At 45.1% G+C, this 19,452-nt stretch overlaps 1 protein-coding gene across 1 annotated transcript; it reads left to right on the plus strand.

The window, feature by feature from the left end:
- The first annotated feature begins 4,726 nt into the window (after positions 1 to 4,726).
- On the plus strand, positions 4,727 to 9,673 carry dusp6 (dual specificity phosphatase 6). The gene is made up of 3 exons (XM_035790062.2): positions 4,727 to 6,119; positions 6,331 to 6,765; positions 7,894 to 9,673. The coding sequence occupies exons 1-3, from the start codon at positions 5,720 to 5,722 to the stop codon at positions 8,205 to 8,207; spliced, it is 1,149 nt and encodes a 382-aa protein (XP_035645955.1). The 5' UTR covers positions 4,727 to 5,719; the 3' UTR covers positions 8,208 to 9,673.
- The last annotated feature ends 9,779 nt before the right edge of the window (positions 9,674 to 19,452 follow it).

Below are 19,452 nucleotides of genomic sequence, written 5' to 3' on the forward strand. Positions count from 1 at the left end.
AATCAAATCAAATTTATTTATATAGCCCTTCGTACATCAGCTGATATCTCAAAGTGCTGTACAGAAACCCAGCCTAAAACCCCAAACAGCAAGCAATGCAGGTGTAGAAGCACGGTGGCTAGGAAAAACTCCCTATAAAGGCCAAAACCTAGGAAGAAACATAGAGAGGAACCAGGCTATGTGGGGTGGCCAGTCCTCTTCTGGCTGTGCCGGGTGGAGATTATAACAGAACATGGCCAAGATGTTCAAATGTTCATAAATGACCAGCATGGTCGAATAATAACAAGGCAGAACAGTTGAAACTGGAGCAGCAGCACAGTCAAGTGGACCGGGGACAGCAAGGAGTCATCATGTCAGGTAGTCCTGGGGCACGGTCCTAGGGCTCAGGTCCTCCGAGAGAGAGAAAGAAAGAGAGAATTAGAGAGAGCATATGTGGGGTGGCCCGTCCTCTTCTGGCTGTGCCGGGTGGAGATTATAACAGAACATGGCCAAGATGTTCAAATGTTCATAAATGACCAGCATGGTCGAATAATAGTAAGGCAGAACAGTTGAAACTGGAGCAGCAGCATGGCCAGGTGGACTGGGGACAGCAAGGAGTCATCAAATCAAATCAAATTTTATTTGTCACATACACATGGTTAGCAGATGTTAATGCGAGTGTATCGAAATGCGAAATGCTGGGGCATGGTCCTAGGGCTCAGGTCAGTTGAAACTGGAGCAGTAGCATGGCCAGGTGGACTGGGGACAGCAAGGAGTCATCATGTCAGGTAGTCTTGGGGCATGGTCCTAGGGCTCAGGTCCTCCGAGAGAGAGAAAGAAAGAAGGAGAGAATTAGAGAACGCACACTTAGATTCACACAGGACACCGAATAGGACAGGAGAAGTACTCCAGATATAACAAACTGACCCTAGCCCCCCGACACAAACTACTGCAGCATAAATACTGGAGGCTGAGAAAGGAGGGGACAGGAGACACTGTGGCCCCATCCGAGGACACCACCGGACAGGGCCAAACAGGAAGGATATAACCCCACCCACTTTGCCAAAGCACAGCCCCCACACCACTAGAGGGATATCTTCAACCACCAACTTACCATCCTGAGACAAGGCTGAGTATAGCCCACAAAGATCTCCGCCACGGCACAGCCCAAGTGGGGACAGGTCTCTGTTGTTATCAACCAGTGACAGTAGTCTGACAGGTCTCTGTTGTTATCAACCAGTGACAGTAATCTGACAGGTCTCTGTTGTTATCAGCCAGTGACAGTAGTCTGACAGGTCTCTGTTGTTATCAACCAGTGACAGTAGTCTGACAGGTCTCTGTTGTTATCAACCAGTGACAGTAGTCTGACAGGTCTGTGTTATCAACCAGTGACAGTAGTCTGACAGGTCTCTGTTGTTATCAACCAGTGACAGTAGTCTGACAGGTCTCTGTTGTTATCAGCCAGTGACAGTAGTCTGACAGGTCTGTGTTATCAACCAGTGACAGTAGTCTGACAGGTCTCTGTTATCAACCAGTGACAGTAGTCTGACAGGTCTCTGTTGTTATCAGCCAGTGACAGTAGTCTGACAGGTCTCTGTTGTTATCAGCCAGTGACAGTAGTCTGACAGGTCTCTGTTGTTATCAACCAGTGACAGTAGTCTGACAGGTCTCTGTTGTTATCAGCCAGTGACAGTAGTCTGACACGTCTCTGTTGTTATCAACCAGTGACAGTAGTCTGACAGGTCTCTGTTGTTATCAGCCAGTGACAGTAGTCTGACAGGTCTCTGTTGTTATCAACCAGTGACAGTAGTCTGACAGGTCTCTGTTGTTATCAACCAGTGACAGTAGTCTGACAGGTCTCTGTTGTTATCAGCCAGTGACAGTAGTCTGACAGGTCTCTGTGTTGTCTTTTCTGGGGTGTCTCGAACTTTCTCTCCATTAGTGGCCCACCAAAGGAACTTACAAGAAGTTAAATATCGGGAACAGCTCATAGTTAAAGATAAGCTGCTGCACTGTTCAGCCAACACACATTATCGCACACACAGACACATACGCATTATCACACACACAGACACACACACATTATCACACACGCATTATCACACACACAGACACACACACATTATCACACACACAGACACACACACACACACACACACACATTATCACACACACAGACACACACGCATTATCGCACACACAGACACACACGCATTATCGCACACACAGACACACACGCATTATCACACACACAGACACACACACATTATCACACACACAGACACACACACACACATTATCACACACACAGACACACACGCATTATCACACACACAGACACACACACATTATCACACACACATTATCACACACACAGACACACACACACACACACACACACAGACACACACACATTATCGCACACACAGACACACACGCATTATCACACACACAGACACACACACATTATCACACACACAGACACACACACACACACATTATCACACACACAGACACACACACATTATCACACACACAGACACACACGCATTATCACACACACAGACACACACACATTATTATCACACACACAGACACACACACACATTATCACACACACAGACACACACCCATTATCACACACACAGACACACACACATTATCGCACACACAGACACACGCGCATTATCACACACACACACAGACACACACACACATTATCACACACAGACACAGACCCTCCCTCCCCAACCCCATCTGTACAGCGGCACAGCTCCAGTCCAGACCCCACAACTCCTAGATACAGGGAGCTTTTGTGAACGAACAAAGGATTTCCTGGTCAGTCAACAAGCACCCAGAGGCTGAGAAACAAGGAGGGCAAGTAGATTAACGGGTGGGAGGGAGGGAGGGAGGGAGGGAGGGAGGGAGGGAGGGAGGGAGGGAGGGAGGGAGGGAGGGAGGGAGGGAGGGAGGGAGGGATATAGAGGCTATAGAGAGAGAGGGAAGGGAGAGAGGGTGGATGGAGGAAAGGGGGCAGGGGGCATTTGTTCCTGAAAGAGAGAATGTATTTGAACCTGAAAGGAAATAGCTTGGCTCCATTCAGCCAGAGCACTGTCTACTAGGGGACTATTTGAATGTGACAGGGGGAAGGGCAAAGGTCTGCTGCTTCACATTTCATATGTTAACTGCTCTGAAAATGTACACACATGCCTCTCTCTGCCTGAGAGGATCGTGTGTGTGTGTGTGTGTGTGTGTGTGTGTGTGTGTGTGTGTGTGTGTGTGTGTGTGTGTGTGTGTGTGTGTGTGTGTGTGTGTGTGTGTGTGTGTGTGTGTGTGTGTGTGTGTATAGCCCTGTGCACTATTTACTCTAAAAATAGGATTATTTTGTTAAATTATGTATATCAGACACAGACAGCTAAGGCAAAAGATTATCACTATTGTCACCATAACCTGGCAATGTCATGTTTGTAATGACATTGTTATGAAGGCTTTTTAACAACTTAAGTCAACATTTAACAAGTCAAAATGTTTTTATTTATGTTTGAATTTAGGGAACTCTCCCTCTATTGTTCACTTACAAAAAAATGTATACGTTGTATAGTTAATATAGAAACATTCTTAGATATTAGAATCCCCTCCCTGCATATGGCGTCTGTTTTGTTGTTCCATTTTTGGATTAGTTGGGGGGATTTTAGATGATCAAATAATTAGCAGCTATGGTTCATTGGAGTAGCCACATTCATTTGTGCAATGTTATTGGCAATGTATTTAGGCCTACACAAACGTGAAAGTGGAAGCGTGGAAGTTAAAATTCCGTATTAAGTTGCAAAGAAATATGTATTCATTGAGGTAATCATGTGTAGGAAAGTCCGTTGGAATGCCCGATCCCACAGCTGATTGGCCGATTCCACCGCTGATTGGCCGATTCCACCGCTGACTGGCCTTCTAGTGTTTATTAATGGGACATAATTTAGATTTAGCACGGCCATTAGCGGGTCCAACGGATCGAACAGTTGCTTTTGATGATACAGTAAACGTTGGTTTCGTTATGACTGAGTCAAAACCACATGTGTATGTTATAATGCTGTAGATCCGGTTGACTGTAGTGCAATTTGTGGTTTTGATGTATTCTTTTAATTGTTTAATGTTTTAATGTTTGTTTTAACAGAGAAAGAGATCGCGAGAGATGTTCATGATAAAATGGAAATTGCACCCACACAAAGCTCTGGAGCCGAAGGAGTAGTGTAACGAACTGATAAAAATAGACCCAGACGAGAGGTGCTATAGCATCCAACCCACGCACTTCTGTTTCAGAAAACCAACATATTTATTAATCCTCTGTGGCTGAATTTACACGAGCAGCCCAATTCTGATTGGTTTTACTAATTGGTCTGTTGACTAATCAGATCAGCTCTGAAAAATAGTTTATGTGAAAATATATGATGTGATTGGTCAAAAGACCAATTATTTGGGAAAAATTATCAGAATTGGGCTGCCTGTGTAAACGCATCCTGTGTAGCCTAGGCTAGCATTATAGGCCTACCTACTGCAGGTGCACTTTTGGCACGGATACTCGAATTAAGCATGCATTATGAACAGCCTTTCGCGCCCAATATGCCTACATTGGAATCTACTTTATAAAGCATGTTCAATTAGAAGACCAAATTAATTGCAATATATTAATTAAATAATTACATCCTTTAACATTTTATGGAATCATAAAATAGTTGATTTAATTGACAAAAATTACAACAATGAAAAATAAATACATTCACTGGGGTTCCAAAATTCAATCGTGCCTCCTGTCCCCAAATAAATTGTCTCTAAAACTCTGTCTCGCCGTGCAATAAACTTGTCATAGCGCAACTTTGGCATTGAGAAATCTGAGCACAAGGTAGGATCCCCCTCTACGCACTAAAGTAATAGCCCTCTCCTTCCTTCCCCTGCAGTGCCACTTCTGTTTGTTTGAACTCACTTTATCCGGAGCGGAAATTCTTTGCTTTTTTTTGTGAATGACAAAGTTATTAACAATTCATCACCACAGCCCGTTCCACCCGGCCCCGTTTCCAGGGCGACGACTGCTCGGCACCCTCTGATTGGCTGGCCGATATAATGTATCCATTGAAACGCCTCGGGTTTGTAACCATTCACTAGTTTGGCGCTGCAGAGAGCACATCGACGAGCCAGTGTCGACAAGAACAAAATACGCTTATTCACAACGAGAACGTTGGGAATAGACGACAACAGAATACATTATTGGAAATGCAAGTGCTTTGCATCTGTAACTGAACTGCAATCAATCCCTCTTATTTAGATTTTTACAGAAGAATAATATTTTCTATGCGAAAGCGGCAGTTATATAACACGAAGACAACGTCTGTGCTGGCCAGTGAGTCATTGATAAATACATGGGACATTCTTCACGCAGCTGCATGAATGAGTGTTACTGCTCTAGTGTAGGCCTATAGGCAATCTACGGTCGGATATTTAAGAAACAATCTTGTTTTGTTGATTTCGTTTCAAACTAGGCCTACAAAACAGCCACGGTCGTGAGAAAAATTATTATTATAAAAATAATTATTCCAGAATATATTTTATCTCGATCAGTCTGCGTTGCCGTTTCTTCAATGATCCAGTCCTCATAACGTTCTGTTGTTGTGGACGTTTTTTTGCGGTAGCCTAAAAGGGACCAAGCACATCATTTTCCTGCAGTGAAGTGACAATTGTTTTTTGTTGCTAAATGCTCGACAAGCTCAAGCCCGTTCAGTTCGAATCGGTAATGGCTATCAGCAAGACCGTGGAGTGGCTGCAGGAGCACCTCAAGACGCGCAAAGACTGCCTGTTGGTAATGGACTGCAGAGCGCAGGAGCTATACGAGTCCTCGCACGTCGAAACCGCGATTAACGTGGCCATCCCGAGCCTGATGCTCCGGCGGCTGAAGAAGGGCAATCTTTCCATCAAGTCCTTGCTCTCAAACGGCGAGGACCGGGAGAGATTTGCGCGGAGGTGCAAGACGGATACCATTGTGCTATATGACGAATACAGCAGGGAATGGAACGAAAATGTCAACGGGGGCTCGGTGCTGGGCTTGCTCCTAAAGAGGATGAAAGACGAGGGCTACAAGGCTTTTTACCTTGAGGGTGAGTTTTGTTATTATTTCCAGAAGCACACATTTCACACCAAAATGTAGGCCAAATTTGGTGAATAATAATTAATAAGTGATATTTTGGGTGCAATTTTGCGCAAAAACGCATAGGATAATGCAGGTGTGTTTGGTCACAACATAGAGTAGCCGAGGCCTGTTTTTAATCAATGGATTTGTCTAACACTATTATTTAATTCATCTTACAGGTGGTTTCAGCAAATTCCAAGCCGAGTTCCCTGCCCAGTGCGAGACCAATCTGGTCGGCTCTTTCAACAGCAGTTCTCCTACGGCCCAGGTGCTCGGCCTCGGGGGGCTGCGGATAAGCTCAGACTCCTCGGATATCGAGTCCGACATCGACCGAGACCCGAGCAGCGCCACAGACTCAGACGGCAGTCCCCTCTCCAACCCCCAGCCCTCCTTCCCAGTGGAGATCCTCCCGCACCTTTACCTGGGCTGCGCCAAAGATTCCACCAACCTGGATATTCTGGAAGAGTTTGGCATCAAGTACATTCTGAACGTGACTCCCAACCTGCCCAACATGTTCGAGAACGCAGGGGAATTCAAGTACAAGCAGATCCCCATCTCAGATCACTGGAGCCAGAATCTGTCACAGTTCTTCCCAGAGGCCATTGGCTTCATAGGTAAGCACAATACCTTCTATTCAAGCACACTGATAGCTCTCAAATTATATTTTACCCACAACAATTTATTTTAAGGTGCAGGGTTAATATGTATATAAAGCAGACTTATTTTACATCACCACAGAATGAATTGAGGGTAATAAATGTAGTTGTATATTTACGCCTATATAGCAGTGATTGGCCTAGCAAGTGAAAGAAAGCCACAGGCCCACAGCACAGACGTCTTATTAGTAAGATATGGTCATATCACCAGGAAGTTATTTCGTTATTGTTGTGCTAATAGGTGTCCTTGGGTACTTTCTTATTAAGCCAGTTAAGGGGGGATTTACAGAGGGAACAAGATTCATGCTGTTGTGCCAAGCAGAGAAATACTATTCTAGCTGTATGGTCCGTACTATAAACTACAATTACAATGATTAAACTTCAATGGAATACTTCCTGTCTGCTTTTTTGTCTGTAGCCGGGGCCTAGCCTACCCCCAGCCTTGTGTAATTGTAATACAAAGGCCTGTGTAGAAATTGGAGAGGGGGAGGGAGGGGGTAATTTGAACACAACAGGAAGGAAACGGCCATTGAAAGTAATCTAGGACAGTGCAGCAATGTTTTCCTTTCACAAAGAGAGCCATTTACAGGCTCTGTTGACATCCTGTAAGCCCTGACAGGGTGCCCTCATGACTCCTACGTTTACACGCCCAAATGGCACCATTGTCAAGTAACCGGGCCGGCTGAAGAATGACTTGATAGAGCGTTAATAGTACATTTCCAAGTTGTGGTACTCCTGACCAAATGAAAGAATGTCGGCTCTGTTTATGCGCAGAGTACCAGACCGCAGCCGTTTGGCGATTGACGTGTGTGGGAGACTGTTACGATCATTTCAGACTTCTGCTGCTTAAACGTGGAAATGGTCCAGTCAATGTCGATTAGCATTTAGGACTACAGCATTAACATTAAGTCTACTACTTGAATGTGACTGTTGTTTCCCTTACACTAGTCTCTTCACAGTAGGCATTTCTCATTTTCAGAATATCTATCTGTTTTGTGTTGCTCTTGTGTTTTCTCTAAATACAAATGATGAATATCTGACAAAAGTATGTAACTTGTTCTTCCTCTTTGTTCCTGTCCTTCTCAGATGAGGCTCGCGGTCAAAAATGTGGCGTCCTGGTCCACTGTCTGGCCGGCATCAGCCGCTCCGTGACGGTAACCGTAGCCTACCTCATGCAGAAGCTCAACCTGTCCATGAACGACGCCTACGACATCGTCAAGATGAAGAAGTCCAACATCTCGCCCAACTTCAACTTCATGGGCCAACTCCTGGACTTTGAGCGCACCCTGGGCCTGAAGAGCCCCTGTGATAACCGGGTGGTGACCCCCACACAACCTCTGTACTTCACCACCCCCACCAACCACAACGTCTTCCAGCTGGACCCCCTGGAGTCCACGTGAGGCCTCGCCACCATCACCCCCTTGCTGGCTCAGAGGTGTAATGAAACCTCATGAAACGCTGAAATGTTTCTCTACTTTATTTCTATCACCTGTTGTGACACGGTGACATCATGCCGTTGTTGACACAGTTGGCTTGAGGTGACAGCTGCCAAGCATGGACTCTGATGGGGGCACGTGGTCGATCTGCCCGAGGGCTCACAAACAGCTGCTGCAAAAATGGGGACAAATAAAGAAAGAGAGAGAAGAGAGGGGGAAGCGAAAGAAAGACAAAGCACATGAACTTTCTAGAACCCTATATTGCTATTGGACTCAATGAGGTTTTTGCCTAAAAAAATTATGTCAATGCTTTGAAAGAGACATTAAGTGATCTGATGGTCATGTGTACGTTTAGCTTCACGACGAAAGGCTGGTGTGCCAAAGAGACATGATTGTTCTATCTGAACATATATATGATTCTAAATACTTTTTTGTTTTTTTGGGCTAGTACTTGCACCTTCATAATTTTTTGGGGTGCATATAACTTGTCTTCTGCGAAGACTTGCCTGTTTGGGGTTGAAACATCCCCGGTTAGACGGCACAGTGTATTGAACTCGATTTTACATGTGTGGAGTCATTTTAATCATTTATACAAGTGTATATATCTTAATATAAAAGACAATACAGTAAAGTCTTGTTCTTGTCTAGTATATACCCTTTGCAACAAGTGGGTACTGATTATTATTTTTTAAATCTTATTTCATGTAAGCCAACCAACTGTATATTGATCAGTATCTAAGTTTATTATGCCAAAAAAATTAGGAGGTTTTCCAAGAATCGTAAAATTGTGTATATGTGTAATATATATCATATTTGCTTTAAATGTAATTTCAGCCGACAGGCGTTTTTTGCCCCCACCCTCACACAAATCAGTCAGGTTGTATGCCTTAGTTCTGTACATAGATGTGTTATTGTGCATTAACCCTCAAAGGGCTTTCCCCGAGCTATGCTTTCACCTTCTATCACAATTCTACCCGAATTGAACCATAGCAAAAATAATTCTACAACAAATCACTGAAACTGTCAGTGCATGCCTATGTTAAGAAACGTGAGTTGTAATTTGTTAAGTTTGGTGGAAATACCTTTAATGAAGCCAATTTAAGATGGCTACTTTCTGTTGGTGTTTAGTGAGGAACAATTAGGGTTAATGCAAGTGAATGCTTATCTGTGTTCAAGGCTTACAAAGTCTGGGAGATGTTAACAAAAAAGGAGGCCTTGCCTCTTCAGGGAAATTCTGTGAAATGCAGTTTTTTGTTGTTTTAGAAAATAATCAAAATTATGGGTGGATTTGGCTTTCTCTCATTCCTGAGAGAAGAACTGTCGGTGGGAGAAGCCATCTTGGTTTCAACCCTCACCACTCCTCAAGTCCACACTCCTGTCTTACGAATGTAAAGAAATGATAAGTTATTAATAAATTACTATTTTCTCTACTTCCTTCTAACAATGTCTTTCTTAATTTCTCGACAGTTTGTAGTAGTTTTTCACACAGTGTTCAAACAGTGGTCAGGTCACACAGTGACATATTTACATAAGTATACTTCCAACTCCTCGGTTAGACCAGTTCCACTTTAACCATCTGACATACTGTGTGTGTGTGTGTGTTTTCATGACAATTATCATCCAGATGACTAAGAAGGAGCCATTCACAAACATATGGCTGTCCTTTAACCACAAAGGTTGGGACAGCTAGTCCCTGAAATGCAGCAGTTGTCCAATACAAATAGCAATTAACACATTGTCACACCCCCAGAGTTGTCTGACATGTCTCTGTCTGCCACGTTATGCTCTTTTGGTTAACGTCCAAAATGTGACTGAACATGTACATAGAAGTACACACAGTGATTCCGGTCACACTGACTGACTGAATGATTGACTGACTCACTGAACAACTGGTGTTTCCAGGTATTCCCAGGTTAGGGCTTTTGGGTACACACACACATACATTCCCTGAGGCACTTCCTGAAGGCGATGGCCTTTGAGCAAAGCAGCCCATCAAAGGGAACAAAGTCCCTAAACATAATGTTACCTGGCACTGGATGGCGTGGTGTGGTGCGTACCTGTCAAGACCTGGAGAGCATAGAGACGATCCTCACAGCTAAGCAGGAGATAATATTCTCACGCAACGCCAACTGCAGTTCACATCTTCAAATCATGACATGTCGGTGGAGTGACTGTATCACGCACGCACGGATAGCCACACACATACACACACCCAGGTTAATCTGAAAACAAGGCATCACAAATTCTATCAGCATATCAATTGTGCTACCAGGGCTGGCAAAACCCGAGACCACTGTTATTCTAACTTCCACAACGCATTTAAGGCCCCCTCCCTTCGGAAAAGCTGACCACGACTCCGTTTTGTTGCTTCCAGCCTATAGACAGAAACTAAAACAGGAAGCTCCCGCGCTCAGGTCTGTTCAACGCTGGTCCGAGCAATCGGATTCCACGCTTCAAGATTGCTTCGATCACGTGGACTGGGATATGTTCCGCATTGCGGCGAGCAACAACATTGACGAATAAGCTGATTCGGTGTGCTAGTTTATTAGCAAGTGCATCTGGGATGTTGTACCCACAGCATCTATTAAAACATTCCCCAACCAGATACCATGGATTGATGGCAGCATTTGCGCAAAACTGAACTTGCAAACCACTGCTTTTAATCAGGGCAAGGTGACCGGAAACATGACCGAATACAGACAGTGTAGCTATTCCTTCCGCAAGGCAATCAAACAAGCTAAGTGTCAGTACAGAGACAAAGTGCAGTCGCAATTCAACGGCTCAGACACGAGAAGTATGTGGCAGTGTCTACAGTCAATCACGGACTACAAAAGAAAAACCAGCCCCAGCCAACGTGAGTAAAACATTTAAACGCGTTAACCCTTGCAAGGCTTCAGGCCCAGAAGGCATCCCCGGCCGCGTCCTCAGGGCATGCGCAGACCAGCTGGCTGGTATGTTTACAGATATATTCAATCAATCCTTATCCCAGTCTGCTGTCCCCACATGCTTCAAGAGGGCAACCATTGTTCCTGTTCCCAAGAAAGCTAAGGTAACTACATTTACATTACATTTAAGTCATTTAGCAGACGCTCTTATCCAGAGCGACTTACAAATTGGTGCATTCACCTTATGACATCCAGTGGAACAGCCACTTTACAATAGTGCATCTAAATCCTTTAAGGGGGGTGAGAAGGATTACTTTATCCTATCCTAGGTATTCCTTAAAGAGGTGGGGTTTCAGGTGTCTCCGGAAGGTGGTGATTGACTCCGCTGTCCTGGCGTCATGAGGGAGTTTGTTCCACCATTGGGGGGCCAGAGCAGCGAACAGTTTTGACTGGGCTGAGCGGGAACTGTACTTCCTCAGTGGTAGGGAGGCGAGCAGGCCAGAGGTGGATGAACGCAGTGCCCTTGTTTGGGTGTAGGGCCTGATCAGAGCCTGGAGAACTGAGGTTCCGTTCCCCTCACAGCTCCGTAGGCAAGCACCATGGTCTTGTAGCGGATGCGAGCTTCAACTGGAAGCCAGTGGAGAGAGCGGAGGAGCGGGGTGACGTGAGAGAACTTGGGAAGGTTGAACACCAGACGGGCTGCGGCGTTCTGGATGAGTTGTAGGGGTTTAATGGCACAGGCAGGGAGCCCAGCCAACAGCGAGTTGCAGTAATCCAGACGGGAGATGACAAGTGCCTGGATTAGGACCTGCGCCGCTTCCTATGTGAGGCAGGGTCGTACTCTGCGGATGTTGTAGAGCATGAACCTACAGGAACGGGCCACCGCCTTGATGTTAGTTGAGAACGACAGGGTGTTGTCCAGGATCACGCCGAGGTTCTTAGCGCTCTGGGAGGAGGACACAATGGAGTTGTCAACCGTGATGGCGAGATCATGGAACGGGCAGTCCTTCCCCGGGAGGAAGAGCAGCTCCGTCTTGCCGAGGTTCAGCTTGAGGTGGTGATCCGTCATCCACACTGATATGTCTGCCAGACATGCAGAGATGCGATTCGCCACCTGGTCATCAGAAGGGGGAAAGGAGAAGATTAATTGTGTGTCGTCTGCATAGCAATGATAGGAGAGACCATGTGAGGTTATGACAGAGCCAAGTGACTTGGTGTATAGCGAGAATAGGAGAGGGCCTAGAACAGAGCCCTGGGGGACACCAGTGGTGAGAGCGCGTGGTGAGGAGACAGATTCTCGCCACGCCACCTGGTAGGAGCGACCTGTCAGGTAGGACGCAATCCAAGCGTGGGCCGCGCCGGAGATGCCCAACTCGGAGAGGGTGGAGAGGAGGATCTGATGGTTCACAGTATCGAAGGCAGCCGATAGGTCTAGAAGGATGAGAGCAGAGGAGAGAGAGTTAGCTTTAGCAGTGCGGAGCGCCTCCGTGATACAGAGAAGAGCAGTCTCAGTTGAATGACTAGTCTTGAAACCTGACTGATTTGGATCAAGAAGGTCATTCTGAGAGAGATAGCGGGAGAGCTGGCCAAGGACGGCACGTTCAAGAGTTTTGGAGAGAAAAGAAAGAAGGGATACTGGTCTGTAGTTGTTGACATCGGAGGGATCGAGTGTAGGTTTTTTCAGAAGGGGTGCAACTCTCGCTCTCTTGAAGACGGAAGGGACGTAGCCAGCGGTCAGGGATGAGTTGATGAGCGAGGTGAGGTAAGGGAGAAGGTCTCCGGAAATGGTCTGGAGAAGAGAGGAGGGGATAGGGTCAAGCGGGCAGGTTGTTGGGCGGCCGGCCGTCACAAGACGCAAGATTTCATCTGGAGAGAGAGGGGAGAAAGAGGTCAGAGCACAGGGTAGGGCAGTGTGAGCAGAACCAGCGGTGTCGTTTGACTTAGCAAACGAGGATCGGATGTCGTTGACCTTCTTTTCAAAATGGTTGACGAAGTCATCTGCAGAGAGGGAGGAGGGGGGGGGGAGGATTCAGGAGGGAGGAGAAGGTGGCAAAGAGCTTCCTAGGGTTAGAGGCAGATGCTTGGAATTTAGAGTGGTAGAAAGTGGCTTTAGCAGCAGAGACAGAGGAGGAAAATGTAGAGAGGAGGGAGTGAAGCGGAATGCGACCGGGTTGTTGAGTGCGGAAGTTCTATTCGGTAGACAGTGGCTAGCTGTTGGCTAGCTATCAGTGTCTCCTACGTTAAGGACGACAAATAGCTGGCTAGCTAACCTCGGTAAATTAAGATAATCACTCTAAGACTACACACTCTAAACTACACAATTATCTTGGATACGAAGACAGCAAAGACAACTATGTAGCTAGCTAACACTACACTAATCAAGTCGTTCAGTTGAGTGTAATAGTTTCTACAGTGCTGCTATTCGGTAGACGGTGGACGTTTGCTAGCTGGCTAGCTGCTGGGCAGATAGCAGTGTAGACTACGTTAGGACGACGAAATACGATAATTACGCAATTATCTTTGATACAAAGACGGCTATGTAGCTAGCTAAGAAGAAATTGCTAAGATTAAACAAATCAAACCGTTGTACTATAATGAAATGTAATGAAATGTAATGAAATGTACTCAGCGTACATGTCCACTCTCACAGGCACGGGGACTTTGAAGTGGAAGATAGTAACTGAGCTAAATGACTAATTTTAGCACCTTCTTCCGATCTAAATGTAGCACTCACTTCTGTCATCATGAAGTGCTTTGAGAGACTAGTCAAGGACCATATGACCTCCACCCTACCTGACACCATAGACCCACTCCAATTCGCTTACCGCCCCAATAGGTCCACAGATGACGCCATCACACTGCACACTGCCCTAACCCATCTGGACAAGAGGAATACCTATGTAAGAATCGTGTTCATTGATTACAACTCAGCATTTAACACCATAGCACTCTCCAAACTCGCCATTAAGCTCGAGACCCTGGGTCTCGACCCCGCCCAGTGCAACTGGGTCCTGGACTTCCTGACTGGCCGCCCCCAGGTGGTGAGGGTAGGTAACAACATCTCCACCCCGCTGATCCTTAAAACTGGGTCCCTACAAGGGTGCGTTCTCAGCCCTCTCCTGTACTCCCTGTTCATCCACGACTGCGTGGCCATGCACACCTCCAACTCAATCATCAAGTTTGCAGACAACACTACAGTTGTAGACTTGATTACCAACAACGACGAGACGGCCAACAGGGAGGAGGTGAGGGCCCTCGGAGTGTGGTGTCAGGAAAATAACCTCACACTCAATGTCAACAAAACGAAGGAGATGATCATTGACTTGAGGGAGCAGCCCCCTATCTACATTGACGGGACAGTAGTGGAGAGGGTGGAGAGTTTTAAGTTCCTCGGCATACACATCACAGACAAACTGAAATGGTCCACCCACACAGACAGCGTGGTGAAGAAGGCACAGCAGCAGGTAATGAGGTCTGCACAACACATCACCGGGGGAAAACTACCTGCCCTCCAGGACACCTACACCACCCGATGTCACAGGAAGGCCAAAAAGATCATCAGGGACAACAACCACCCGAGCCACTGCCTGTTCACCCTGAAAAACAGTTTCTATCTCAAGGCCATCAGACTGTTAAACAGCCATCACTAACATTGAGTGGCTGCTGCCAGCATACTGACTCAACTCCAGCCACTTTAATAATGCAAAAATGTATGTAATCAATTTATCACTAGCCACTTTAAATTATATAATGTTTACTTACCCTACATTACTCATCTCAGATGTATATACTGTACGCTATACCATCTACTGCATCTTGCCATCTTGATGTAATTAAATGTATCTCTAGCCACTTTGAACAATGCCACTTTATATAATGTTCTCATACCCTACATTACTCATCTCAGATGTATATACTGTACTCTATACCATCCACTGCATCTTGCCGATGCTGTTCGGCCATCACTCATTTATCTATTTTTATGTACATATTCGTATTAATTCCTTTACACTTGTAGTTGCTGTGAAATTGTTAGGTCAGATTACTCGTTGGTTATTACTGCATGGTTGGAACTAGAAGCACAAGCATTTCACAACACTTGCATTAGCACCTGCTAACCATGTGTATGTGACAAATACATTTGATTTGATTTAGCAGATATAGGATACTGGAGTGTGTTAATGCTGTGATGTGGAGAGGAAGCAGGACTCTCTATGCATAGCTATAGGTAGCTAATTAAAATCAACTCCACGATTTATGATGGAGTTGAGCGGCAACTAGTGTGGGCGGACTGGCGCTCTGACATCACATAAAATTATGTTTTTATAAAAAACTACTTGTTTCATTACCCAAAGAATATCCCGCAATTACACAGAACAATGTTCTTTTTTTGTTGAAATCAGTCAGAGCTCCAGTCCGTCCATGCGAGTCGGCGTTCAACTCCATGGTAAACCGTTGAGTTTAGCCAGATCAACTATATAATCTGTAGATTAGCCAATTATTTTAAGTTGGTGGACCTAGGATTTCCATGTGCTATGATCTGAATCTTCAAACAATGCATTTCCAAGATCACTAAAATGTGAAACTACAAAAACATAATGGTTTAAGAATATTAAAGAGCTTTACACAAATGTTTTTACTCCACACCATCACAAACTAAGCACATTCAAATAATTTCTTAATAATAGTGAATCCAACAGCGTACCAGAGAGAATATAGTGGTGACACAATACTAGAGTGACTATACTATAGTTAGTATCACTCTGATGTCATGATGGGTTGGTCTGATGATTGACAGCTAGGGGGAATGTGTAGTACGCCAGGCTCTCTGGGCCTCATGCTGGCTCTTCCTGTCCTCTGGCCTTTACTGTTTTAATGCCCCGCATTACAGGGCACAGGAAACTACCTCTCTATATATAGAAGGGTATGCGTATGGGGATGGGGACTGGCAACCTGACCCTTCACCCTTGCTCTCACAGACAGCACCTCTGTTGTGACATGACAAGCCATACAGGGCTCTGGAGGGGGTGAGGTTGCAGGATGAGGGTGGTTGGTAGTTAAGGACAGTGCCTTAAGAATGTATTCATTTTGACTTATTCCACATTTTGTTGTGTTACAGCATGAATTCAAAATTGATTAAATAGATTGTTTTTCTCACTCTTTTTTTCTTCTACACACAATACCTCATAATAACAAAGTGAAGACACTGTGAAGATAGTGGTGGAAACCAGTATATAAGTATCTATATCCACAGTAAAACGAGTCCAATATCGACATAACTTGAAAGGCCGCTCATCAAGGAAGAAGCCACTGCTCCAAAACCGCCATAAAAAGCCAGACTACGGTTTGCAACTGCACATGGGGAAAAAGATTGTACTTTTTGGAGAAATGTCTTCTGTTTTGATGAAATAAAAATAAAACTGTTTGGCCATAATGACCATCGTTATGTTTGGAGGAAAAAGGGGGAGGCTTGCAAGCCGAAGAACACCATCCCAACCGTGAAGCACAGGGATGGCAGCATCATGTTGTGGGGGTGCTTTGCTGCAGGATGGACTGGTGCACTTCACAAAATAGATGGCATAATGAGGAAGGAAAATTATGTGGATCTATTGAAGCAACATCTCAAGACATCAGTCAGGAAGTTAAAGGTTGGTCACAAATGGGTCTTCCAAATGGACAATGTCCACAAGCATACTTCCAAAGTTGTGGCAAAATGGCTTAAGGACAACAAAGTCAAGGTATTGGAGTGGCCATCACAAAGCCCTGACCTCAATCCCATTGAACATTTTGTGGGCAGAACTGAAAAAGCGTTTGTGAGCAAGGAGGCCTACAAACCTGACTCAGTTACACCAGCTCTTTCAAGAGGAATGGGCCAAAATTGACCCAACTTATTGAGGGAAGCTTATGGAAGGCTACCAGAAACATTTGACCCAAGTTAAACAATTTAAAGGCAATGCTACCAAATACTAATTGAGTGAATGTAAACTTCTGACCCACTGAGAATGTGATTAAAGAAATAAAAGCTGATGTAAATAATTCTCTCTGCTATTATTCTGACATTTCACATTCTTAAAATAAAGTGGTGATCCCAACTAACCTAAGACAGGGAATTTCTACTAGGATTAAATGTCAGGAATTGTGAAAAACTGAGTTTAAATGTAGTTGGCTAAGGTGCATGTAAACTTCTGGCTTCAACTGTATGTGTGCTATTCAGAGGGTGAATGGGCAAGACAAAAGATTAATGTGCCTTTGAACGGGGTATGGTAGTAGGTGCCAGGCGTACTGGTTTGTGTCGAGAACTGCAAGGCTGTTGTCTTGTTTTTCTTACGCTCAACAGTTTCCCGTGTGTATCAAGAATAGTCCACCACCCAACAAACATCCATCCAAGTTGACACAACTGTGAGAAGCGTTGTAGTCAACATGGGCCGGTATCTCTGTGGAACCCTTTTGACTCCTTGTAGACTCCATGCCCCGATGAATTGAATCTGTTCTGATGGCAAAAGGGGGAGGGGGGTGCAACTCAATATTACGAAGGTGTTCTTAATGTTTTGTACACTCAGTGTACATTCATGCTACACACACATCACAACTTCTGCTGCCAGACTCTTATTACACCGCTCAGTTTCTGAACTTGCCCCTTCCCCCAATCACGTGTAAATATTGGACTATAAATTGTGCCTTCATGTTTTATATTTATGCTAACATGTATTATTCTCTTCTATTGAGACATTTACTTTATGTTCATATTCTAATATTGAATTATTTCTTATTGTTGCTGCATTGTCGAGATGGAACCTGCAAGTAAGCATTTCGTTGGACAGTGTATACCATGTATACAATGTATACCATGCATATCCCGTACATAGAACTTATAAAACCTGAATCTATTTGAAGGTCAACCACCCATAAGAAAGGGACTGTGGACAGACACATACTGCACGGGGCCTCTAGTTCTGGATCTGGTCATGGCCCTCCAGTTCCTTTGTGGGATGAGATTAGATGAAATAGAATATCTGACAGCCAGGTTCTTTGACACCTCAACATTCCGGATCCAGACATGGATGCTTCCAGCCATAGCTGCCCCACTTCACACTGGCCTCGGTCCCCGTTTTAAAGGCTCTTTGAGCAGTGAAAATAAAGCTCGCAGGTTGTGGCTAAACTTGGCCCCCAGTGCTAATCCTGCCCTAACGGTTCCTGTCCCTGTCACCCTCCAGTGATAGTACACTGACATCCCCCCACACACCCTTTGCCCCTCTCCCCTCTCCCCACTCTGCCACTCCAGCAATTTACTGTTCTAGTGTTCTAGTGCAGATCATGTTTCTCATCGGTTGCTTCCACATATATACTAACACATGCACGGACACACATACTGCCCTTACCATGCTCTCCTGTCCACTGCCCCCTTCCTCTCTCTCTAATTTTCTCTCTCTCTCCCCCTCACTCCCCTTGTGTGCACAACAGATGGGTCGGCTGTCAACTTCCTGTCTCAGGATTCTACACACACACACACACACACACACACACACACACACACACACACACACACACACACACACACACACACACACACACACACACACACACACACACACACACACACACACACACACACACACACACACACACACACACACACACACACACACACACACACACACACACACACACACACACACACACACACACACACACATCCCTCACCCCCTCTTCTAATAGTATCCTGGCCCCACTCCAGGGCTTGTTATCGTATAATGAGGTGGTGGTGATATGAAATGGGTGAGGGAAGGGGTGGTGGGGTGGCACACACTAGCACATCTGCGAACATGGCAGTAATTTAAGTGTGTGTGTGTGTGTGTGTGTGTGTGTGTGTGTGTGTGTGTGTGTGTGTGTGTGTGTGTGTGTGTGTGTGTGTGTGTGTGTGTGTGTGTGTGTGTGTGTGTGTGTGTGTGTGTGTGTGTGTGTGTGTGTGCATATGTGGGTATGTGAGGGGTGGTGGTGTGTCTTGGCACAGCTGTAAATGTTTCCTAATTGAGCAACAGCCAGACTGCTAATTAAAAGGCTCACACAGGTTTTTATTTTTCCCTTTAATCTGCACCGCAAGTGGGCGTGCATTCATTCATTCATTCCATTATATATGCCATTTAGCAGACACTTTTTTCCAAAGCAACTTACAATCATGTGGCATACATTTTCATATTAATTTAGTCAACCAGCAACAACCAGACAAAATCAAACCTTCAGACAGAGAGGTGATGACAGACAGGAGGAGGACTGCTAAGATAATCAATATGACAGTAGAACCTGGTCTATCGGGACTTGTTTTC

This window comes from Oncorhynchus keta, chromosome 17 (genome assembly GCF_023373465.1).
Source record: "Oncorhynchus keta strain PuntledgeMale-10-30-2019 chromosome 17, Oket_V2, whole genome shotgun sequence".
Lineage (NCBI taxonomy): Eukaryota > Metazoa > Chordata > Actinopteri > Salmoniformes > Salmonidae > Oncorhynchus > Oncorhynchus keta.

Excerpts from the sequence above, each read along its gene's own strand:
- dusp6 (XM_035790062.2), top strand. The coding sequence starts at position 5,720 with ATGCTCGACAAGCTCAAGCCCGTTCAGTTCGAATCGGTAATGGCTATC. Across the intron at positions 6,120-6,330 it reads CAAGGCTTTTTACCTTGAGG|GTGGTTTCAGCAAATTCCAA; the intron begins GTGAGTTTTGTT and ends TTCATCTTACAG. Across the intron at positions 6,766-7,893 it reads AGAGGCCATTGGCTTCATAG|ATGAGGCTCGCGGTCAAAAA; the intron begins GTAAGCACAATA and ends TGTCCTTCTCAG.